Here is a 26352-nt window from a genome sequence, read left to right on the forward strand (position 1 = left end):
CATTCCCAGCTCTTAACCATAATAAATAGTGTTTCATATTTGTTTACATAAATCTATGTGCACTCCTTGATTTCTTGGAGGTAACTTCCTAGAAGTCAATAAACATACACTTTATTTATTTACTTATTTATTTATTTGAGAATGCAAGAATGCCAGGGAGAAAGGCAGAGGGAGGGAGGGAGGGAGGGAGGGAAGGAGAGAGAGAGAGAGAGAGAGAGAGAGAGAGAGAGAGAGAGAGAGAGAGAGAATGAATCACAAACAGGCTCCACGCTCAGCACAGAGCCCGATGCAGGGCTCAATCCCATGACCTGAGATTGTGACCTGAGCCAAAATTAAGAGTTGAATGCACAATGAACTGGGCCACCCTGGAGCCCCAAACATACACTTTAAATATTGATACATATTGCAAATTGCTCTAAATAAAGAATAAGCCATTTACACTTCTTTGACTACTAGTAAAATTCTATGTATTTTCCTAATTTACTGGAAACCAAACCGGGAACAACTACTACTCTGATCTTTTGAGCAGTTTTGTTAGAATCTTTCTTCTTCATAATTTGTAATTATTATATATAATTAGTTGAGATTGTATCATTCATTACAAATACTTCTTAAGTTTGCAGTGGCTGTTGTCATGCAGAATTCTAGACTGTTCCCTTTAAACCATTTTACCAGTATGATACAGAAAACAGAAATACCACTGAATTTTTAACATGATTGTTAGGATGTTTAAATTAAAAAATGTAAAGCACCTAAGATAAAGCAGATTGGCCAATGTTACTTTCCCACATTTCTGCAAGGCACTACAGAAGAAAAGCCGAGTGCTCTTCTGAGTGACTCTACTATCTATTCATGATTCCTGCTATTCATTTTGAGTCAGGCCTTCTATTTACACATTACTTACCTATTAAATTCTGGTAATAAATATAAAAGTTCTTCCACTCTCCTCAGCCTGAAATCCATTTCCCTTCCTGCTTTCAAAAAGAAATGCTAGGTCATTCAAGACCATAGCCTTTCTCTTCCTCATCTAAAGGAAATCCCACTAACCTCTCAAGTTCTCAGCCATCAATCTCTCTTATAACTCCCAAACCAATTTCTTTAGATACCATGTTCTACACTAGCAGAAAACACTTCCTCGCCAGCCACCTACAACCTAACCATTCTCAAAGTGAACTCTAGCTCTATCAGTATTAGGCCAGTTTCCCTGATAATAACTACCCTTCAGGGGTTATTATATGATTGAAATGTTTAGAGGAAGCAGTAATGGCTCTGCCACTTACCAGCAGTGGGATGTTGGGCAAAGTTACTTAAGCTGTCTGCTTTATTTTCCTGATCTATAAAATGAGCAGTGATACCTATATTTCACAGAATTATTTTGCACCTGGACATAATAAATTCACAATGGTACTTTCCTACCTGCTACTCTATGACTATCTTTAAAGTATTTAAAGTTATCATGTTTCCTTTAGTCTGTACTTCAAACTGAAAACACACCCAAATTATTCGATAATTATTCATGTGACATTAAATATAGGTAACTTAAATGAGATGAAGCTTATAAAGTGCCTTTTAAAAATTTCACTCTAAAAGTCTAGAAGCTATAAAGCAAAGAATCAATCCTGGATTTAACTGTTATAAAAAGTAGATTTCCAACAATTTCATTTATCACATCAGTATAAAACAAAACACAGTCGTGGACATTTAGTAAATAAGGCCACTGTATTTTAATGAAAATGCTTTCATTAAAAACCCAACGTAGGTAGCTTAGTCAGTTAAGCATCCAACTCTCGGCTTCGGCTCGGGTCATAATCTCACGGTTTGTGGGTTCAAGCCCTGTGTCAGGCTCTGCATAGGCAGTGCGGAACCTGCTTGAGATTCTCTCTCTCCCTCTCTCTCTGCCCCTCTCCCACTTGCTCACTCTTTCTCTCTCTCTCAAAATACATAAAAAAACTTAAAAAAAAACCTGTATTGCCACACAACACTCCCACAATTTCCTCAGGCTCACTTCATTTATATCTGGGCATTTTGATTCAACATACATTCTAAGTAAAGCAAATACCTAATTATGAGTATAAATAAACAGCCAGCCTATAACCGGCAAGCATCTGGGACAGCTTGACCTTCTTTAATATATGCTTGGTCTTCAGGCAGATCTAGTTCAATAATCAGCAGTTCTGATTACCAACACTCAGCCAGAGATTCAAAAATCTGGACTGTCTGGGGCAACTGGGTGGCTCAGTGGGTTAAGCATCCAACTCTTGATTATGACTCAGGTCATGATTGCATGGTTCCTGAGATCAAGCCCCGTGTTAGGCTCCATGCTGAGCCTGGGATTCTCCCTCTCATTCTCTCTCCCCACCTCTCCCACTGGGCTTTCTCTCTTTCTCTCAAAAATAAATACATAAACAAACAAACATTTAAAAAAAAAAAAAGAAATCTGGACTGTTAGATCCCCCCCCCCTTCCCCACAGGCTTGATTCCTCTGGGGGAGAACACTGGCAATCTTAGATAATTAACCTTTGGATAACTACTTAGCCTCCCTCTTAGAGTAAGAATATTCCTAAAGATGAAGTTGTGAATCTCTCCTTTCCATAACACATTCCCTCCCCATTCCCTTGAAAATCAGAGTTGACTTTTATTTTCACTGGGATTTTTACTTACTGGTGTCTTCTCTCCTCCTCACTACCCTGCTCAATTGAGAGCTAAATGTACATAAAAATTGTTAACACACTGAGTGGAATCTATCCTAATGCATACAATTAATTTTAAAATGAAATTAAAATACAGATTTCACCATAATAACAACTTTTTTTTTTAGTACATTTGGCAATTCCCACTTCACAATCAAAAGTTCTCCATTTTCTAGTTTCTTTTTTTTTTTTTTTTACAAAACTTCAAACTAGAAGGCAAAAAAGGGGAAGTTGAAAAGACTCTTTCACTGTTCAGTATCTGGCATTTCTGAGACTCAGGTCCAATCCTTCTATTTCTATACAACACTCAATGAAGTACTTCAGAGATAATGACACCTCCAATTCTCTAAATTCTTGACAGCAGTATACGATCACTGAATCATAACTGGCCGCTGACTTTCATAACTGGTGATTATTTCAGAGTTTTATTTTTTTAATTGCTGGTAGTTTTTAAAGACCATGTTTATTTAGAATATGTCAGATATTTTCTCTGAAAGAACTATTAGTAGTTTTTCTTGAACTTTTCTGAAGCTGAAAAAAAGGAACACATCAAGTCCCATTTATTTAAAAGGAAAAACAAATAATAAACCTCAAGAAAACGTTTGCATGAAGCTCTAGGTAGTAGTTATAAAACAAAAATAGCTTTTACTGTGCTAATTGACTCTAATTTTAATGAGCTGAAATGCATATCAAAAGCTTTAAGAAGACAAAAAGCAATGGTGGTTCTAAATAAAACAATAACAAAAATGCTTTCCTGACAGTACCCTAGAAATGATGTCAATTTTCAAACCTAAAAGACACTAGAGCAGAAGGAGATTGTACAAAATGGTCTTTTTCAATAATCAGAGAACACTTTACTAACAAAGATAAAAGGGTGAGGGGATGGGTTAAATATAGGATGGGGATTAAGGAGTAACTAGGTGTTTTCTGGAATCACTAAATTGTACACCTGAAGCCAATATTATACAATGTTATTAACTAACTGAAATTTAAATAAAAACTTTAGAAAAATCAACTATCAATAATTATATGAGGAAAACACCACATGAAAAAAATAAATAAATCAGTAATTTCATAAGGATTGTCCTTCATTTCTGCCAGAGGGGGAAAAAATGTAATTTCCAAATACATTCTGCATGCTTTAAATCATAAATCTGCAGATAAAATCATAAATGTATGACTAATTTATTATTTTAAATTAACATTAAATATTTTCAATAGACAATCACGCATATGTAAATGAAGAAGCTACTTTGAACATGTGGAATGATACAGACTTATCTTTTCCTTATCCTTGCACTGATAAACTGGCTCCTTCAAACTGACAATTTTCCAGACATTCAAAAGAACAAAAAGGAAAATGCAAATATATCATCTGTCTAGGATCCATCCAGGGAATAGCCAACTGTTTATTCAAGGTCCCTAAGGGTCTAAATAAATAATGTCCTTTACAATAACATATCATTAAAACAAATGCCAATATTTAAACCCTAAACACTGTATTTTTTAATTTCCCTCCCTCTTCCTTTCTCCTCCTCTCTCTCTCCTCATCCATTCTGGGCCAGTTGCAGGAGGGACAGTCCATATGCCCAGTGGAAACTTCTTTATTAAATAATAGAAATTTGTATTGATTAGTAAATATAAGCCTCTTGGGTCAAATTTCATATAAAGCAAAGAATCAAATACTTTTCTTCTACGTTAAAAAAAAAACATGCCAATTAATAATGTGCATGGCTGATAACAGCCATAATAAACAGAACAGAGCCTAATATTCTAATGAGGTATATAATTATCATACTTTGCAAACTAGCAAACATGCAGCATATAAATTACTGAAAACCAGTCTATTTAGTTCCTTTCCTGGGTTAGCTTCACTTTTGTTTTGTTTATTTATGCTTTGCATCATGGCAGGATAAATACCTTAGCATATCTGAAAAAAGAGTAATGGCATGTTACCACATACTGTACTGTGGGCAATTAAACCTGTACTGATAAGTAAATTTAAATTTTCCCTATTTTGATAGATTTACTGAAACTGTTTTCTCTTTTGGCTTTCTTTGAAAATATGCATACACAAAAAAAAGAAAGAAAATATGCATACACAAAGGGTATACCTTGTTCTCTGATGAATATCTTTTACCAGTTATTAAGAGTGATTTTCCATTGCTGTTAATAGACTATACTTTTTTGCTAATAAAATACTACAGAAGCTAAGGAATATTATTCAAGCTAGAATCTGACATTTGTGTGATAAAGTTTCATAGTTTTAATAATGTACACTATTTAAAATGTAAATGTACACATCTAAAAAATTTTTTTGCAAAATTATAGATTTGGGTGATTTTTTAAGTATAGGTGACACAATGCTACATTAGTTTCAGGTATACAACACAGTGATTCCACAATTCTATACATTACACTATGCTTACCACAAGTGTAATTACCACCTGTCACCACACAATGCTATTATAATATCAATGACTATGTATTTCCTATGCTGTATGATTTATTCATTCCGTAACCGGAAGCCTGTATCTCCCACTCCCCTTCACCCATTTCACCCATTCCCCCCACCCTTCTCCTCTAACAATCGCCAGTTTGTTCTCTGTATTTATGGGTCTGTTTCTGCTTTTTTGTTTTGTTTTGTTTTTTAGTTGATGATGATAATATGGCAGAAGAATCTTTGACTTCACATTAAGCTGGCAAGCTCTAATTCTTTTTCTGGGATCCAAGTGTATCTAATCCTAGTTTCTCTTTAATTGTGCCACATGTAAATTTAAGAAATCCCATTCTGATACCAAAATTGCAAAATAGTTTAAATGTTTCTGCTATAAAAGTCCTGTTTTATGTTTTATATTTACATGGTTTCTTCCAAGGAAAGTCCCCCCCCCCCTTTTTTTTTTGCTATTGTACTATGTACTTTCAGGTGTATTTTTTACTAACCAATAATCTATTAATGAATTTGAGCAGTTCATTTTTTGTTGCTGACTCACTATAAAACTTAGAACTGAAGTCATCCCAAGGCACAAAGGTTTAAGATCCACAGGGACATATATTTATTGTATCTTCATACAAAGAAATACAAGATCAAACTAAGACTAATACATAACTTACCCAGATCTACAAGAATAAATTTGCCCAGCTCAGCATGCAATTACAACTATCAATTCATCCACAAATCATTTTTTCCAAATAATGCTTGAACCAGGAGGAGGAAAATAAATACACATCGCCTATTTTTTTTAATGGCAAATAACTTAAATCAAGAGATCTACTAAAAAGAACACAAAAATCTCTCAGTTAAAAATACTGACAGCAAAGAGATAAATATTTGTGTGGTCTGGATTCCAAGTGAAAAAAGAACAGGGTACATGGGCTGGTGGCAGTAAACAAAAGTATGTAAAGTGAGACCGTAAGAGAGTAAGAAGTACAGTGACTGAAAACACTACACTGAGTTAGATTTCCCTTATCAAGGTAGTAATGTTCATGTCAGCAATTAAGAGAATGGAATAGAAATACCAATCTAAACTGGAGACACCAAATAACAATGACAAGAAGAGCACAGTGAAAGAGGAAAGGAACAGTCAGATATGAAAAACAGATGATAAAAACAAAGACCATCAACACAAAGATTTGGAATGACTTGGAATTTTTTTTTAATCCAAGGGTTTTAAGAAGAAAAAGGAAAGAACTAACAATTATAGCACAAAATGGGAAAACCTGGGAACTATATGAGAAACATCACCACTGAAAATTATACAAGATTTAAATAATGGGGGAAAAGAGTACATTATGAGCTGGATATAGGGTTTTGTGGGGGGTTGCCAAAATTATAATAGTCTTCAAAATAGCAAATTATTTTGTAATTCTGGATATGGCTCTTCAGGGTGAGTTTCTATTATAATGGATTTACTGGAAAAATTACAGTGTTTCAGAAATAAATTTATCATACTGTTTTATATCCAATACTGCCCATTTATCTCAGCTGTCTCTTATCTCTTCTAAAGACTGCATGATTTAAATTTTGAAAAATATATTTAAGACAAATCACAGGATCTTACTTACTTTGTCCCATAAACTGAAGTAAAAGAGCAATGTATTCAAAATAAGATGAAAATATTTTACTCAGTGTACAGTGAACCTCTAAAACTTAAAACATTTGCTCAGGGAAGTTATTAGAAATTCACTATAACTGAGTTTAAAAGATGGCATACAGTTTCATAGATATTAGTGACTTCTGCCTTTTTCCCAACTGAGGCAGATCTAGAAAAATCACAGTTGATTTTTTTTAAGGGTTTTGGATGGGGGTGAAAGGACAGAAATTAGCATCCAACCCAACATAGATTACGAGAAATTGTTTCTCTTCCAAAGAAAAACAAAAGCATCAGAGTATAATGGAGCAACAGGAAAAGAAAAATCTGGTAGAGTTCTACTTATTTTCTTTCATATTTTTTCACTAAAACAATGAGGAAAAATTATAACAATGTCCCACACTACTGCAAGATGTCAAAAACAGGGAAGAGGAGGGAATGGCATTGAGGTGGTACATGGAACTCTGTACTTAACCACTCAATTTTTATGTAACCTAAAACTAATCTAAAAAATAAGGTCGAATTGTTGTTGTTGTTGTTGTTGTTGTTTTTAATTTTTAGTAAAACAAAAGATAAGGCAGGACAAAATTCAGTACCACTACTGCAGATTTTACATTCCAAGTGGAAAATTCTTATCAATAACTATTTTTTTCCTAAGTATAAACATAATACAGAATTACTGATAACATTCTGAAAAAGATACTAACATTAAACTTAAAACATCAAAATTGCCAGTAGTTCAACTACATGGAAATAATCTAGTAGTTTCAGCATACATTACCTAGCTTTTTTTTCACATATAAAAGATATATACTTCACATAGCTACGATTACATGGTATATAAAGTATTGCACATATTTTTTTACTTAACCAACTGTGAACATTTCCTCTTATCACTACACATTAAGAAAAGTTATTATGTTTAAGTGGAGAAAATATTGAAATACTTGATGTAATTTTTGATACTACTCAAATTTACTTAGAAAATTATGAAACAATCAACAGTATAACATGAAAGCATAATGATTTACAACATGCCTAACCAAATATCTTAACTTTGCAAAAATGGAATCTAAAAACTTATTTGTTCAAATCACTAAAAACTAACTCACCAGGTGATTCTCCTCCTACATCTGAAGCTTGGGGTGAATCTACTGAAGAAACCACACTGACTGCATTGGTAGGGAGACTCGTATTAAGTACAGAAGGTAAGACTGATGATTTTTTTGTTGCAATGATGACACTTCTGTAATAAAGTAAATAGATTTTAAAATACGAAACATCACTCAAGTTAATTACATTAATTTCAAAATAGAAAGTAGAAAACTAACTTCTTTTTTTAATTTATTGATTTATATTTTGATGTACAATTTAGAATATTCTCTCAGAAAGAAATCTCTCCAATTTTGGCATATTTATTTGCATTTCAATTTTTTAGAATGAAGACAATGTTCTATGGAAATACAATAATCCATTACATTTATAGAACTTACAATTATTATACAATATTCTTTAAATTTATGATCATCTTTAATTAACCAACTTAAATAAAAAATAACCACAGGTATATAAAAAAGGAATTTTGGCACTCAAGTGGAAAAGTAATTAACTTTTTCTTAACCTCAGAATTGAAGCAGAAAACTCAACATGTTTCTACATGGATTTTAAAGCACCACTAATTTGAAATCATAAAACCTTAGAAATCTTAAAGGTAAAAAAAACGCAGATATAAGTAATTTTTAAAACCTACATAATCAAGTTTCTCTTTTTAACCCCCAAAGACTATCTTTTGACAATATTATATGGAAAAAAAACAATGCATAGGTATAAAAGCTAGATGCAAAAATTCCAAATAATCAAATTCATTTTGTCTATTATTCAAACACAGGTATTTATATACACCAATTTCAATTAAAGTGTAATACTTTATACCCAAATAGTAACTAAAAGACCTTATTAGGCATAACTAAAAGGCATTTTTAATTGAAGTTAGCTCCATAAACATGCAAAAACCCAGTTAATGAGGTAAAGAGGACAGCTGATATATAATGCACTCCCACAGCAGTGCTTACTTTTAATTACCTGGTGTTAACCATAAGCCTAAAGTCTTCAACATTCAATTTATTTAATCACATCTTTTGTTGACAATATTGTAACTGCAAGATTCAAGTATTCCCTTAACAGCTTTAAAGTATTCAGTTTCTAAATAAAGTTAGATACTTGATCCCAATAAATGTATTCAAAAGTGGAAATTATGTAATTCCAGTAACTCAAAAATACATTTTGTTTTTGTTGTTATACCAAAGAGAGATAATACAACGCGAAATAGGTTCTGTTTTACTTCAATGCCTATCATGTGATGGCAAACAGTGTTGCCAATTAAATCAAGTTCTCTTGTGTTAGGCATGGTTTATTCAATGTACTTGGGGGTAGCCGGTGTCACATCATTATAAGGGTGACTGCCAATGTTAACTATACACTAAAAAATAGAAGCAACAGCCACCTGAGCCCTCAATCCAAAATGGTGTGCTTAAATCATAGTAGCTTATATCAGATGAAGACTACTGACTTTAGGGGGAGTAGATATGACCGTGTGTGTGCGTGTGCACACACAGGGAACACTCAAAACAATACAAAAAATAATTTATATATTTCCTACTCGAGGCAGAAACTCATAAACCTATTGTTTAAGAAAATCTCTAGCTGCATTCCCTAGCAACCTATTTTGGAGTGAGGACTACTATACAGAATTTACTTTCACATTTCTTCCCAAAAGAAAGAACTGGCAAGACCTAGATCACTCATATATGTAAGCACTGAAATAAGCAACAGAAAATAGTATTGAGAAAGCTGAAATTGTTTTTTCCATAACTGAAATTTAAGACATAATAAAACTACCCTTTGTACCAGCAATTCCACTCTTAGGAATTTCCTCAAGATAACTTTATGCCCACAAAAAATGTGTACAATAATGTTTAAGAGGCCTTATTTAATAGCCAAATACCAGAAACAGTTCAGAATTCTTTCAAAAGAAAAATGAGTAAGTGATAAGCTTATATATACGAAAAGATCCTCAGCAATTAAAAGAAACTACTAATAAATGTAACCTAGGTGAATCTCAAAAGCATTATGGTGAGTGAAGAAAGCCTCATACATAACACAAATTTTGTATTTCCTTTCACATGAAGTTCTAGAAAAGGCAAAACTAATCTATGGTAGGAAGGAATCAGAAGAGTAACTGCATCTAGGGGATGGGGACCGTCATTGGCTGGGAATGTGCATGAAGGAACTTCCAAGACTGATGATGTCTTGATTGAGGACTTGGGTCACACAGGTGTACAAATCTGTCAAAATTCATCAAATGATACACATTAAGATCTGTGCCTTCCATGGGGCGCCTGGGTGGCTCAGTCGGTTAAGCGCCCGACTTCGGCTCAGGTCACAATCTCGCAGTCCGTGAGTTCAAGCCCCGCGTCAGGCTCTGTGCTGATAGCTCAGAGCCTGGAGCCTGCTTCAGATTCTGTGTCTCCCTCTCTCTCTGACCCTCCCTCATTCATGCTCTGTCTCTCTCTGTCTCAAAAATAAATAAACATTAAAAAAATTAAAAAAAAAAAAAGATCTGTGCCTTCCAATGCACGTACATTTTACCTTAAAAAACTGTACTGATCTCTAGTTTAAGATCTGCATGGTTAAATGTTTATGAAGTGAACTGATGTCTGCTGAAACACATAAAAAAATAAAATGGAGAGAGGAATGTATATAGGGAGAATTACATGATGAAGTAAATAGAGTGATGGGGTCTATGGATGTTCACTGTACAATTCTTCTGTATATTCGAACATTTTCGCAATAACATGTTGGAAAACTAGTAACAGAAAAAAATCTACTACAGATGTTCGTTCCTTAGTATGTACAATCTCTGTCCAAGATGGCATGGTTAGTTAAAGGTAACAAAAAATTTGATCTCATTTTTTTTTTTTTTTAAAGTAGGCTTCACACCCAGTGTGGAGCCCAGGACAGGGCTTGAACTCACAACCCTAAGAACAAGACCTGAGCCGAGATCAAGCTGGATACTTAACCAACTGAGCCACCCAGGAACCCCTTGATCTCATTTCTAATCCTTTAACCTATTACCATTAATAATTCTTTCAATCATGTATAATACTTATTCTTTACTACAGCTCAGTAGATATTTATTTTCCAAGATCTGTCTCATATTCTCACCCCTAGTACATCTGAAGTATGGCTACCTACATGAGTTTACATTTAATCCAGCATTCCTTACAAATGTCTGCAATATGCTCTTATGATTCCTGAGCATGTATGTTATTTCACAATTCCAACCCTTTGTATATACTATTCCTCAGCCAAGCAGCCTTCCTTTTATCCCTGCTTGCTAGGAAACTTTTCCTTCTGACCTTTCAAAACCTTGTTTAAAGGTAAGCCTCCCCAGGGGTGCCAGGATGGCTTAGTCAGTTAAGTTTCCCACTTTGGCTCAAATGATCTCATGGTTCATGAATTCGAGCCCCGCGTGGGGCTCTGTGCTGACAGCTCAGAGCCCGGAGCCTACTTCAGATTCTGTGTCTCCCACTCCCTCTGCTACCCCTCCCCTATTCGTGCTTTGTTTCTCTTCCCCTCTTTCTCTCTCTCAAAAATAAGTAAACATTAAAAAAAATTTTTTTAAAGGTAAGCCTCCCCAGAGTCTCCAAGTCAACATTCATAATACACTATTCTTTGTGTTATATAAACTATATAACACTGTTCTGTTATATAAATTTATAAATCATTAATAGCTATGAATTAAACCGATGATATGCCAAGAATTACTACTAAATTATCCAAATAACCCTTACATTTTACTTCCACTTTAAAAATTAAAATAGTAAAGCTCAGACAGGTAAAATAACTTCCCAATATAAATGCCCTACAATTCCAAGTTCGCCCAAACAAGAGCTTTTATTTGAACTGTTTTCTCATATTGACCTTTTTCTTAAGTTTCATTGAGATATATGTAATTCACATATTACACAATTTAAGTGTAAAGTTAAATGGTTTTTAGTATGTTCACAGAGTTGTGCAACCATTACCACAATCATTTTAATATTTAAGCACAATTCTATAGTATAATCATCTATAAGCAATGGTAGTAAGGATTTCCAAGATATAAAATTATGCATGTATTACTACCAAAATAAAATATCTATGTGCTCACAAATGGAAAAAGTTTTCCTTTCTTTAGCCCACTTAGTACATAAGTGGGAAATAAACTGAATCCATTTCCAAAATTTTTGATTCAAACCATTTCTGAGGAAGCAAAATAATTATGCTTCAGCTTTGGGCCACATAAAACCAAAGAAAATTCCAAGTCATAATGATTGAAAGGACAAAAAGCAGTCAGCAGATTTCAGGATATTTTCCTTTCCTTTACTATTTTCATTATCACAAAGTTTCCATCCACATTGAAGGACTAAAAAAATCTCCAGTAGAGGTGATCTTTAAGCCCTCATATTTATCATGTATGTAAGTACAAATTTAAACTAATAAAGCATGTCCAACAGCTTAAAAATTGCAGAAATTTATATTTACCACTACTTAAGAATGATCATTAAAGGACTAAGATTTCACGTTTTTCTAAAATGCTTTGGAAAACACAAAGAAAATGCAACATGCATCTGGCACAAGTTTGAGATTCTAGGGATATGTCTGGCATTGTTCTCAGGGTGCAGTTTACTATTAAAGAGACTGATAGAAATCCTTGTTAATATTTAAGGAAATAACTCTAGATTTTTAGTAACTGCTATCAACTTTGACAAAAAACACTTGAAACTTTTTGGCATAAAGAATTTGTAAGACAGATATGTCTTTTAGTTTTATAAGCTATTTTTCAAAACTGTCAATTAAAATCCAAATATTAAAGTATAAGACTTTACATGTTATAATTTTCTTTACAAACTCACTAACTTTAATGAATAATTAGTATCTGTGAGGCACTGCACTAAGAATACAGAGGAATTATTTATATTTATAACAATCCATGAATTTAAGTACTACATATTATCATCCCCATTTTACAGATGAGAAAGAAGTAATTTTCCTAAAGTTAAACACACAGAAAGTGTAAACACTGTTGACTTTTTTTTATACGAACAAGGGAGACCTCTGTGAAAGTTTCTTTTTATTTAGCCACAACAAAGAGCAACAATGCCTTCCAGATCACTAAGGTTCAGAAGTTCCATTTCAGAAGAGTAACCAGTTTCAAATATCATAAACTTTCACATAAATGCTATTTTATTTAGCATGCAAATAGTTCACTAAAGGAGAAAAGAGCATTTTAAGCCTAGCACTTTACTCCCTTAGGATCTAATTGAAAAGCCAGACAAGCCCTTGAACTTTATCAAGATAAATCCCTGGCATCCACTAATCACCAGAGAGGATCTTCAAATTAGATAAGAGCAAGAATTCTGGCATGGGAATGAACACAAACACCTTGCCATCCACAAAGGCCCACAACCTGGCAGCCTTTCAGCAAGGTTCCACTCATGTAGCTGTTACTCTAAACTTTCCAGCTATTGCTTGGAAGTTGATAATTCTTAAGATATGAGGAGAGTTGTGATTTCTGACACAGCATTCCAGAGATAAATACATGATCAGACGGATGCTTTGAAATTCCCAAAGATTCCACTGGTCTACAGCTGCACGAAAATAGTTTTTCAAAAGGTGTCTCTTGCTGAGAAAAAGAAGGGGAAAAAACAGAGCACTGTGCTTGCCATCAGACAATATGTTAAGTGCATACTAGACATGTAAGTTCCAAATAACATCCTGAAAAACGCTATCACAAAAATTCCCCCTCTGGATTCTATTTCAGTAAACCCCTTACTACGTATTACTGAGGCATGGTTTCCTAAATAAATTTATAACTCACTCAGTGAAGGCATCACTAAAGCATAGATTTAATTCCTATACAACTTTAAAATAAATAGATGCCAACAATTTTCAAATTTGGGACATTTAAGGAAATTTTGCCTATATTAGTAAGATATATTAAATTAAAAAATCTACTTTCCCTTGAGGCACCTAGGTGACTCAGTCGGTTGAGTGTCCGACTTCAGGTCATGATCTCATGGTTCATGAGTTTGAGTCCCACATCAGGCTTACTACTGTCAGAGCAGAGCCACTTCAGATCCTTTGTCCCCCTCTCTACCCCTCCCCCACTTGCATGCGCGTGCACCCTCTCTCTCTCGCTCTCTCAAAAATAAATTATTTTTAAAAATCTACCCGCAAGTATTTGACTACTCAATCTAAGATTAATACAAATTTAAACAAATTATAAAAATTGAGAATATTTTAAAAACTAGTTATGTATACCTCTTCCCACCCTCAAAATATAGCCATTGCTATAAACAGTGTTAAATATACTCTTTGAGGGGTGCCTGGGTGGCTCAGTTGAGCATGTCTGACTCCTGATTTGGGCTCAGGTCATGATCCCAGGGTCATGGGATCAAGCCCTGCATCCAGCTCTGTGCTGCTTCAGATGCTCTCTTTCTCTCTGTTTCCTGCCCCAGTAGCACACACACTCTCTTGCTTGCTCACTCCCTAAAAAACAAAATTTTTAAATAAAGGAAAGAAAATATACAATAAAATATTCAAAGGGGATGGATTACTGTGTCAACTTCCTTTCAAATTACTCCGGAAAAACAAAAGTTCTTTTAACTGGCAACTTCTCTATAAGTTAGAGCTTATATCAAGATAAAATACTGATCTTTGAAAAAGACCATATTTAATAACTCAATACATACATGTCTTATAGGTAGAATTTCAGAAAGTTTAATAATATATACAAAAAAATTTCAGGCATATAGCAAAAGGTTCACTAGGCAGCAGAACCTAAAGTCAGGAATGTACAGTCTGCTTTCTAAAGCTGTCAAGCTCTGAACACCTTGCTGAATTCCTGAGTCTGTTGAAATCCACAGATTCAGACTTCTTTTCACAAAGGCTGGCACAGTACTGCCAGCAAAAGAGTGAAAGGTAGCCATGTGTAGGTAAAGGCGAATTCTAACTTACAACAAACAAAATGATTGTCCATATAATTTGCCAATGTAACATTAAGATTAAATATTGTTTTTAAATCATCTTATTGGTATGATGAAAAACAAAAATGTGAATACCTTGTTGACTACTTACAAGCCTTTTATACAACAAAAACATCCTTGTAATTTTTATAAACTAGATCAAAACACGACTTTCTAATGTTGAAGCTACAAAATTTAGCAGAGTTAAATTAAGTTCCTGTTTACCCTTTGAATTTTATACATATAAGCAGACCAAAACAAAAGACTATTTACAGTACCTATCAAAAGATCTGAACTGCACAGGTTGTTCAACAGAAAGATCACCAAGAGCTCCAAGACAGGCTGGTGGCAGAAGGGTAGGATCCACTGTGACTCCATCTGCTGGCATATTAACCAAGCTTCGAAGAATGTCCTTCACATTGACATTTTTTGAAACTGAAACCGATGGTGCAGCCTTGTTATCCGACTCATTTCCTCCATCATTTCTGGCTTCCTGAGTTTTATTGACTTCTAAAGAAAGAGTGCACAGTGCCTCGCTGATTGCATCTGGGCCTGCACTGACACTTGGAGGTGCTATCGGAGGAGCTACATGCACACTGCTTCCTAAGCCAGTAGCTGTTTCTTCCCCGATGCCTGAGTCCCTCCTCCGAGCAGATGACGTGCTTTCAGATTCTTCCACCAATGCTGGGGTTGGCGGACTGAATGCTGATGGTGCGTTTTCTACATCTTACCAAGAAACAAAAGGAAAAGTATAAACAAAAAAAAAATCTAGAAGCAATTTTTAAAAGGTACATCCAGCCCTAACAGCTATCTACTATTTTATTTATTTTTTAAAGTTTTTATTTTAATTTCAGTTTCACATATAGTTATATTAGTTTCAGGTGTACAATATAGTGATTCAACACTTCCATCCATCACCCTGTGCTCATCATAACACCTATTTAACCCACCCCACCATCTAGTATTTTAAATTAGGAAATATATGGCATGTTCTAATAAAAGGCAAAAATAAATTACATAATCTATGTAATAATAGATGCATGTAATATACTGAGTATAACAACAAAATAGATGTTTCAATAAAACAATGAGAATAATAAAAGTAATAAATGATAATAAACTGAGAAAAAACTGCCAAACTGACCATGACATACCAATGGATAGCAACACAAGGCTGAAAGCCATTGGCCTAGAAGAAAAAATCCAAAATCCTTGATAAAGTATAAGACTCTTTAATAATATGAGTCTGATAGAATTTAAATTTAATAAAGGCAGGGAATTTGTCTTCTTTAACACTTCATGTCCAGTACCTATAACCATGCCTGGGCCCATAACAATGCCTGGCCCGTAGTAGGTCATCAACTATTTATCAGATGACTATTAATTTACAACTTTATCTTCTGCTACTCATGCCATCACACTTTATAACATCAAATTACGTGCAATCTGCTAAACATGGGACAACATTTGGGGCTTCTGTGCCTTTATACATTGCCATTTCTCTGGACAATTCCAAGATTTCTACCTCAAACACAGTTTCTACTTGCTAAAAAAAAAAAAAAGCATATCATCCTTCCTGTATGCAAGACTAATTCAATAATCTTTAAAATCTAGTTCAACAAGGAGCATCACCTACTCTGTTTGACTCATTCCCTCTAATCAGGCATTCACTGCATACCAACAAAAATGCTCCATCTTCCTAAATCCAATGGTTACCAAAAACCTCCATCTTGATAACTCCAATGGTCAGTCCTCAGCACTTGACACAGCACCAACAAAGGATTATTCCCTCTAACTTGCCAATACTTTTTTCACTTTGCTAATAGGACATTATGCTCTTCTCATTCTTTATCTATTACCTCCCTGGTTGTTCCTTCTTAATTCCCTTCACTTATTTTTCTCCTTGATTTCTTAAGTTGGAGGGACTTAATACTTATCTTCCGTAACAATATTTACTCCCTTGAGTGATCTCATTCACTCTTAAAGTTTTACAACACTACTATATCAACAAAACAATACATACTTATTTATAAGTGCCTACTTTACATCTTGTATGTCTAAAAGATATCTCAAACTCAACATGGTGAAAACTGAATTTATTTTTCCCTGAATATTTTTAACTTTCAGTCTATCCAACTACACCTTATAATCATTCTTGATGACATTGCATCTTTCACATATTCACACCTAGTATTTTCAATCCTGCTCTCTCTCTTTTGGGATGAGCACTGGGTGTTGTATGGAAACGAATTTGACAATAAATTGCATATATTTAAATAAATAAATAAACAAACAAATAAATAAATAAATAAATCCTGCTCTACCATCAAAATATATCCAGAATCTGACAAATGCTCACTACTCTACAACTACCATTTTAGTCCTCCCAAAATCTACTCTTTCCTGGATTATTGCAATATCCTCCCAACTGGTTGTATTAGACTGTTATATTAATAATTCTGTTGCTCCATGCATTCTGGTATTCACTCCCTTGAATGCGGGCTGGGCCTCACTTACTTTAACCAACAGAATGAGGCAGAATTAGCACTGGGCCAGTTCTGTGCTCAAGCTTTACAAAGATCTGGCAGCTTGGGCATTTCTCAGAATCCCTGAACACCTCTGTAAGCAAGCTGGCTACCTTGCTAGAGGGAACATGTATAGAGACTATACAAAGATAGAGGCCCTCCGAACTAATGGAGGAAAACCAAAGAATTTACTAAGAACAATTATCAAGGACCCAGACATATAATCCCAGCTGAGCCATTTCGAGTCAGTCAGCCTCAGCTCTTGGAGCCATCCTTGCTAGGCACTAGATGTATGAGTAGAAAAGCCATCTCAGACTTCACAACCCCAGCAAACATCATCTGGAGCAGGGATGAATGATACTCACTGTGCCTTATATGAATTAAATTCACAGAATCATGATAACAAAACTAAAACAGTTATGGCTTTAGCCACTGAACTTTGAGGTAATATGTTATACAGAAGCACACAACTAAAACACTGTTTTTCATCCTTGCCCTCTAGAATGTATTCTCCCTACAGAATCCCAAGTGTTACTTTGAAAAACTTAAGTCAATTGTCAACTGCTATCTCAAAACACTCAAATAATTCTCCATTTTCCTTAGAGTAAAAACCCACACTCCATATCTCCTCATCATTCCTGAAATTTTTCTCTGTTCAATTTTATCATTTCTTAGAACTTACCACCTTCTAAAATACTATACAATTTATTTAGTACATCTACTTCTTCTTTTCGATCTCCTCTCACAAGAATATATAAGCTCCAAGAAGGCTGACGTTCTTTTCCTCTTTTGTTCATGAATATACCCAAATACCTAGTCGGCACTGAATGAATGCTTATTAAATAAATAAATCTACCTCCACTAAATGGTAGCTACTTCTATGACTGCAAAAGGTGCTTCCCTAACTATACATCTATAACTTGCAGCTACTCTACACCTCTAGTTATTACTGTTATTTATTAGCAAATCTGCCTCTTATAGAGAAATATGAATTATTTCTTCTTCACAATAAATGCCAAGGCAAACAAAAATGTTTAACATGGTATTTGTAAAAGATAACATTTTCTCACTTATGTTTTAATTAAATGGCTCATTTTAAAAAAAAAACAAAAATCATCTCCCAACTGCAATTAACTACACGGTACTTAAAATAAATTGAAATATATAGTTATTAATTTAAAAATATATACTCTCACTTTATAAATAAATGGATTTAAATTCCAGAATATTTTAACTATTAGGTAATGTTTTACTTGAACTTTGGATCCCACAGAATAAAATATGGAAGCTTACCAGGAAGTGATAAATTCCCACTTTCACTACCAGCTTCTTTAAACGACTGGTTACGCCTTTCATTTTGGGGTTCCAAAATGTCTCTGTACTTTGAGACCATAAGAACAGAAATGAAGTATACAACTGCCAAGGCTAAAAACTGAGCTTGTTTGCTATCCTCCTAGGGAAAAATAAAAGTAGTTGATTATGCCACTATTAAGTAACATGTTTCGATATTATCTTACATGACAATATTTACATATAAAATACATCCAAAAATCTTTTGACATACACTGAAAATAATAATAAATTCACCTCAACAAAGATTAGGCAAAGAGTCTTGGAAAAATGCCTGTAAATCAGAGTTTTTAATACTTGTGAAACATGGAAACAGAGAATTTGGTTTGTTTTTAAAATGAGGTAACTCAGTCGGAAGACATATGGCATAATATACCTTGTAAGATTAATCAAAAAGCAATTATCATTACATATGTATAACTATTTTTACTTCTAATCATAAGAATTAAAATATGCAGAGGCGCCTGGGTGGCTTAGTCTGACTCTTGATTTGGGCTCAGGTAATGATCTCAGGGTCAAGGGATTAAGCCCCACATCAGACTCCACACTGAGCATGGAGCCTCCTTAAGATTCTCTCTCTCCCTATGCCCCTTTCCCTGACTTGTGCTTTCTTTCTCTCTCTCTCTCTCCTTCTCTCTAAACTTAGAAAAAAAAAAAGAATATGCAAAAAAAACAATCACAATTAACAATTTTCCTAAAAGACAAACATCCAAGAGAAAAAAAGCAAGGTAATCAGATACAGAACAAGATGCCAAAGGAATTCTCAAGAGCATTTTAAATAGTACAGACAACCAAGTGTCTAAGATTGAAAATATAGTGTCTGCCAGAAAGAAAAGGACCAACTACGTTGACCTCTAGAAGAGGTCAGGGCTTCATCATAGCTCTACAGATCACCTACATGTCAGTATACTGATGACCTCTTCATCTAGTCCAATACTCCATCTTCAAAGGGACTCTGCACACATTTCTGAATATTTTTCACAATAGGTTTGCACTTAAAGGAAAAACTTAAACTTGTCCGTCAAATTCTGAAAACCAGAGGTACCGTGAGTAGCAGAAAACTTATAATAAGGAAAACAAAGAACACTGTTGCCTAGCAGATAAATAAATGGCAACTAGTGGTGCAAATGAAACAAAGTCAATTAGCTAGTGTCAAATGTTTTTTGACACAATTTCTGGGAAAGAACGAGATACCACGTTCAACCTGAGCATTTCCATTTAATACAAATATTAATCTGTAAAGAATCTATGATACTCTTTAGGCTCATATATAAGACCTTATTAGCCTTGATGGAAAAGATAAATGTACATTTTCCTGTTTTATTAACCATTCCTTTTCTCCAAACACTCCTGTGTTCTACTGCCCCACAATACTGGCACTATTATAATAATTGTTGCTAATGATGTTGGCACTAAAAATGTAGGCAAGTAACTTACTTGATTCTAACTTCTTAATCTATACAAATTATTTATATGACTATCTAAATACTTATTTAGCGCATTAATATGTTCAATATTTAGTTATTACAGTATGAAGTTTATAGAATAAGCCTAATTTCTGTCCAAAGAAGAAACATCCCATAGATATTTATGTTTCAGCCTTTTATCCCCAAATAAATTTGTTTTCAACTGTAGGTATCACTTACTGAATACTTATAATGGACCGGGCACTGTACTATGTAGTTCAAACACATTCATTAACCCCTTTTAACAAGATGAGGCCTAGAAGAATAATTGACCTAAAGGCATATAGTAACTGAAAAAGCAAATGTGAACTCAGATTAGAGCGATTACAAAGTTTAGCACTTAACCTCAGGGTAGTAACTTCTTTATATTGCCAATCTAAAGTCATTTCCTTTTTCATCAAAATTGGATTATGCTAAAAGAGACTCTGGGATATAGTTTGGGAAACACAGTCTTTTTTCTAAAACTCCTATGATTATAAAACTTTTTTAATTACAAAAAAAAAATTTTAGTTATTAATTACTTTTAAAAATTACATGTTAAACATAAGAGATACTCTAATTCTCTGTCCAAATATCCTGACATAAAAACTTGTTACAAAGTTCCAAAGAGCCAAATCATAAAGAGCCAGATGAGGAATTTTCATTTCAAGTACTATGGGAAGCCATTAAAGAATATTTAAAGCAAAAGAATTATATTACTTATTATAGATTTTTAAAAATCACTGTAGGAAAAACAAAGCTATGGGGCAATGGACTCAACCAAAGAAAAGGAAAGTAGCAACAATATTTGGTCCCAAAATAAACCACAGTCAGTGGGTTTGGGGGAAAAAAAAAAAAACAGTTGATGGTTTCTTAACGAAAGGAATAATAAGAGCTATCAAAAAGCAAATATATGGAGATCTAAGGAGGCAACACACCTAATGGTTAAGATCAGAATTCCAAGAACCACATTCCCTAGGTCCTTAACCCACTTCTATCTCTTATTATTTGTGTGATCTTAACCATAATATTTAACCTAACACTTCCATCTTTCTCATATGATTACTACATGAATTAAATGATACAGAGCATCCATTTCCATGCTTAAAACACAGTAAACATTCAGTAACTGCTAACTATAGGTAATAACTATTAACTACAACTACTATTAACAAGTTGTATATGTGTACAAAACTTAGTTAAGAACTCAAAAGAACACCAAGACCCTACAAAAAGAGGAGGGAAAATTAAAACTGATGGGCACTGAGGAGGGCACCTATTGGGATGAGCACTGGGTGTTGTATGGAAACCAATTTGACAATAAATTTCATATTAAAAAAAAGAAGTTATAAAATTTATAAAAAGACTTGCATGTAAAATAGAACATCTAGTACTAAATGCAGTAAGTGTTCAATAATTATTAAGTAATGATAATACTACAAATACTGGTGAGGATTACAAATATATATATGTGTGTATATATATATATATACACACACATACATATATATATAATATATAATTTTTAGACAGAGAAAGAGCATGAGCAGGGGAGGGGCACAGAGAGAGAGAGAGAGAGAGAGAGAGAGAGAAGAGAGAGAATCTTAAGCAGGCTCCACACCCAGCATGGAGTCCTACACAACCCTGGGATTAGGACCTGAGCAAGTCAAAAATCAAGAGTCAGACACTTAACCAACTGTACACCTAGGCACCCCCAAATAATTTTTATTTTCATTTTTATACTTTCTTTATTCTTTAGACTTTCTTATATGACTTTACAATTTATACATGAAAACTGCACCACATGTCAAAATCAACTAAAACAAACATTTTTTAAAAATTAAAACTGCCACATTTCATTATTGTAATTCTACTTGTTTGAGGGAAAAACATCCAATATTCAGTACAAATAATATGCCATTCAGAATTTGAACATTTCATTACTTTCAGAGCATAGATTCTGGAGTTTAAGTCTGCTGGGTTGGAATCCTATCATTTACTAGCTCCATTAACTTGAACAAGTTACTCAAGCTCTCTGCCTCAGATTCCTCATTTATAAAATGAGAATTACAAAAGTACACAACTCAAGAAGTCGTTGGACTTAGTGCATGTGAAGCACTTACAGTGCTTAATATGTAATAATGTTTTATTCTTTTCAGTATCATTACTCTGATATATTAATTCCACTTAAATAGTACTGTCCAATATTCTAAGATTCTAAAATTATTGTCATAAGAATTGGTTCTAGTCCTTCTTATCTCTATTCAACTGTTTTATATCACAGAAAGTTTTTCCTTTCAATACTTTGGGCCTAGGTAGAAATATGTATCAGCTAAGAGTATGTGAAAGAAATATTGTAACTTACTATGTCTCTGAAGACAACTGCCCTAAGCCGATTAATATCCATGTCTTGTAGGAGCTTGTCAAAATCTCTTACTGGAGATATACCACCAGTTATAATGTCCACTGGACTCTATTTAAGACAAAAAATATATATGTATTACACAGACATTTTAAAATATTAGCACAGTATTCCAAGAACCAGGAAAAAAAAGGCTGTAACATTGTTTCTCCTAGCTTATTTTTCCTACTTCCTTCTGTCTTCTTTTTAGGGGTACTGGGATAGAGGTGGAGGTCACAGAAGGGAGCCATAAAGGAAAAATCAAACTGCATGCTAACTCACCCAGTTCATGAAATACAAATTGACATATTCAAAGGAAATTGACATATTTGACATATCAAAGACACAAGAAAAGTAAACACTTGGAAAAGCAGACAAGATTAAGTATAAGCAAATCTTTGCTGTATATTTAAACACAAATATTTGAATGTTATGTCCACAGACTAAAATAACTATTTTAGAACCTTTGTCAGATTTACTTAACTTTATGTTGAAATGAACAACTAAATCTAAGATCTTAATCATAAAGTAAGAGGTACTTTTTTATTAAATTAATTATTCTGTATGCTTACCTTTGCGGCAGATTTCCCCATGGGAATCAGGCTGTGTACTGTTTTCTGGCCCTTGGCTGTATCTCCTCTAGCTTTCAGCTGTGAATGCTGCTGACACTCTAAACAATTCCTAACTGCCACAGCACACACTGTAATTTAAGGAAAAGATTGGGCCAGAAAATTTTATTTAAGATTTTGGAATTGATAAAAATCACCTACATAATATGATTTACATAAGCTTTTATTTGAAACAGATTACTTTCAGCAAATTCCTACAATGTTCCTGGACTCTATCACCTAGTGTTTGTTTTGTGACTTTGTTAGCTACACTGTTAGGGCCCACTGCTAAGAGAGAATCATTTCAGGGAACTAAATCAACAGGCTAGTGTTTCTTAGAGCTTACCTAAGCTAAAGTGAAATGATCTTTTATTAAGGAAAAGATAGGGAAGAAAAGAACTGAAAAGTAGGAAAAAAGAGAAAGCAAATCACACTGCTATGAACTAGTCTATAATAACAACCTATCACCTTCATCAAAGTAAAATAAACTTAAAACTTGCATGTATTTCTTATGGTCTATCACTATACCAACATATTTATAGAGACTGATAAAAGGTAGAACATTTATAGAAAATATTTACAGAGTCTACTTTTAACTGGTTTTCATTAAAACGGTTTAAAAGGTGGGGGGCAGAAAAGAGACTGTGATTAATAAAGTCCAAAATAGCCTCTCCAGTATTATGCTAAGTGAAATAAGTCAGAATGAGGAAGACAAATACCGTATGATTCCACTCATAAATAGAATCTAAAAAATTAATAAACAAATAAAAGCATAATCAGGCCTATGAATACAAAGAACAAACTAATGGTTATCAGAGGGTAGGGCAGTGGCAAATGGGCCAAATGAGTGAAGGGGAAAGACAGATGTAGGCCTCCAACTATGGAATGAGTAAGTCATAGGAATAAACAGCAGAGCATAAGGAATACAGTCAATAATATTGTAATAGCAACGTAACTGGACCTAGCCTAATGTATAAACCTGTCAAATCACTAAGTTGTACACCTGAAACTAATGTAATATTGTGTGTCAACTATACTCAAAATAATAATAATAATAAAAATAATTTGGGGGCGCCTAGGTGGCTCAGTCGGTTAGGCATCCAACTTTGGCTCAGGTCATGATCTTGCAGTTTGTGAGTTCGAGTTCCACATCAGGCTCTGTGCTGACAGCTCAGTCTGGAGCCTGGAGCCTGCTTCGGATTCTGTGTCTCCCTCTCTCTCTGCCCCTCTCCTGCTCATGCTCTTTCTCTCTCTGTTTCTCAAAAGTAAATAAACGGTAAAAAATAAACAAATAAAATAATAATAATAATAATAACTTCATCCAGTAGAAACCAACACATTTATAAGCCTAAGGATCTCCAAATCTTTGTTGAAGATTTGATGTTCCAGTATATTACTACCAGATATTAACCTTTTTTTGTTTTTGTTTTTGACTAACTGAACAGTTTCACCAATATCGTACTCTTAAAATGGTGACCTTCTCTGAGCATAAATCCTATAGTATTCATGTTATATATAACTTATGATTATGAAATTTTAAAGAGCCTGCAATAACACTGTTTGCTAACCTGTGAGTTATGTAAATTCTAGAATTTGGTTGGAACATTTTCAACAACTTAAAATAAGTAGTAAATTAAATGAATCACCTGTTCAAAAAACTACCTCTCTAAATGTGTCCCCCATCAGTTACTCGGGTTATTTAGAAATTAATTTTGAAGTTTAAATGATGAATTAAGTAATGCAAACATGACTATGAAATGCTTATTATCATGTGAATCATCTCAGTTCTTAATCAGATCAGTAGACTCAGGCTATATGAACTGAACAAGAGTAGGAGAGCAAATTAAGAACAAAATGGCAAACTTCTCTGGGGACTGTAACTACTACCAGACTATCCTATGGCAAGCATAGAACTGAAACAGGAAAGTATTCAGATAAGTGCAAGACAGCAACAAAAGTTGGGGAAAATGAAACAAGGAATATAGTGAGGGAGGGAGGGCAAGAGAGTATGGAAAATGACTCTCAAATTTGAAATCAGGCCCAGAAAAATAACTTTTGTACTTTTTTGTCCCAGGTTGCATAAAATCAAGTTTGGGTATCGCAAAGTTAAAAACCTCTCACACTCAGCAGTCTCAGTAGTAGAAGCTACTCTTAACTGTTGCCATCCTGCCTTCTCACCTCCAACCTCAGGAAAGAACAGGAATGAGGAGACCAGGGATCAAACACTTGGATTGTTTACCAAGCTTACCATACTCTATTAAAGACTTTGAACAAATAGTTTTCAGAATCTCACTTCCATATATAAAAATACATGATGCTGGGGTAGATCAAATTATGAAAATGAGTATTTCCCTAATTTCAGAATACTTGAGTGTAGTGACACATTGATAGCATAGCCTTGTATTTTTAATTCCAGAAGTATACTCTTTATAGGAAAGTGGCAACGTTTAAAAAAATGGCATATACAAAAGCAATGGAGTCAAAATAGTTTAATTATATTACTAATAGAAAGTTCAAGGAAGTATGTTACAACAGAAAAAGTAGGAAAACAAGTTAAACTATATTCAAATTCTAACTTCACCAACTACAGCTTTTGGATTTTTAATACATTTCCTAATGTCTCTGATCTCAAATATCCTCATGAATAAAAGAAAATAATTGCTGACTCATTGGAAATCTGCAATAACAAGTGTAGTCAATAAATGATAGTTTTTGTTTTCTTATACCTACCATTTGAATCTCTTAATTAGAATTTTAAAACAAATTTCTAAAAACTGTCACATCAAGTTCTTTAGAGCATCCCAAGTTGAAAAGTAGTTTGAATAGCATTTTGAGTAATCAAAACATAATCAGTGCACCAAAAAAGTCTAAATATATCTCAGCTTATATAACAGATACTCCTGCTAAAAATGGGAAAATATTTCATTAACAATGAGATTTTCCACCTTTAGTGTTACATTTCCACAGATGCCTTATTTCTGATCTCTCTTCATGTGGCAATGGTTCCTAGTGGTTTTGCTTCCATTTCTTCAACCACCTCTTCCTACCTGCTTCTCTCCATTTAATAAGCAAATCATTAACGAAACCTCAGTATTTACAACTAGATGCAGGAAATCTTCTGCCCAGAGAAAACTTATTTTGCTTCACCTAAGGAAGCCCTGATGACATTAAAA

The 26352-nt window shown here is 33.9% G+C and overlaps 1 protein-coding gene across 6 annotated transcripts in view; it reads right to left on the bottom strand.

Moving 5' to 3' along the window:
- LRBA (LPS responsive beige-like anchor protein) overlaps nt 1-26352 on the bottom strand; it is a 779818-nt gene that overhangs the window by 548098 nt on the left and 205368 nt on the right. For all 6 annotated transcript variants that reach the window (XM_060655634.3, XM_060655639.3, XM_060655638.3 and 3 more), the window contains exons 27-31: nt 23144-23271; nt 22536-22643; nt 18669-18828; nt 15129-15576; nt 7894-8027 (exon numbers count right to left, since the gene is read on the bottom strand). In XM_060655634.3, coding sequence (XP_060511617.2) covers nt 7894-8027; nt 15129-15576; nt 18669-18828; nt 22536-22643; nt 23144-23271 — 978 coding nt within the window. The remainder of the gene's footprint in view (nt 1-7893; nt 8028-15128; nt 15577-18668; nt 18829-22535; nt 22644-23143; nt 23272-26352) is intronic.

This window comes from Panthera onca, chromosome B1 (genome assembly GCF_046562875.1).
Source record: "Panthera onca isolate mPanOnc1 chromosome B1, mPanOnc1 haplotype 2, whole genome shotgun sequence".
NCBI lineage: Eukaryota > Metazoa > Chordata > Mammalia > Carnivora > Felidae > Panthera > Panthera onca.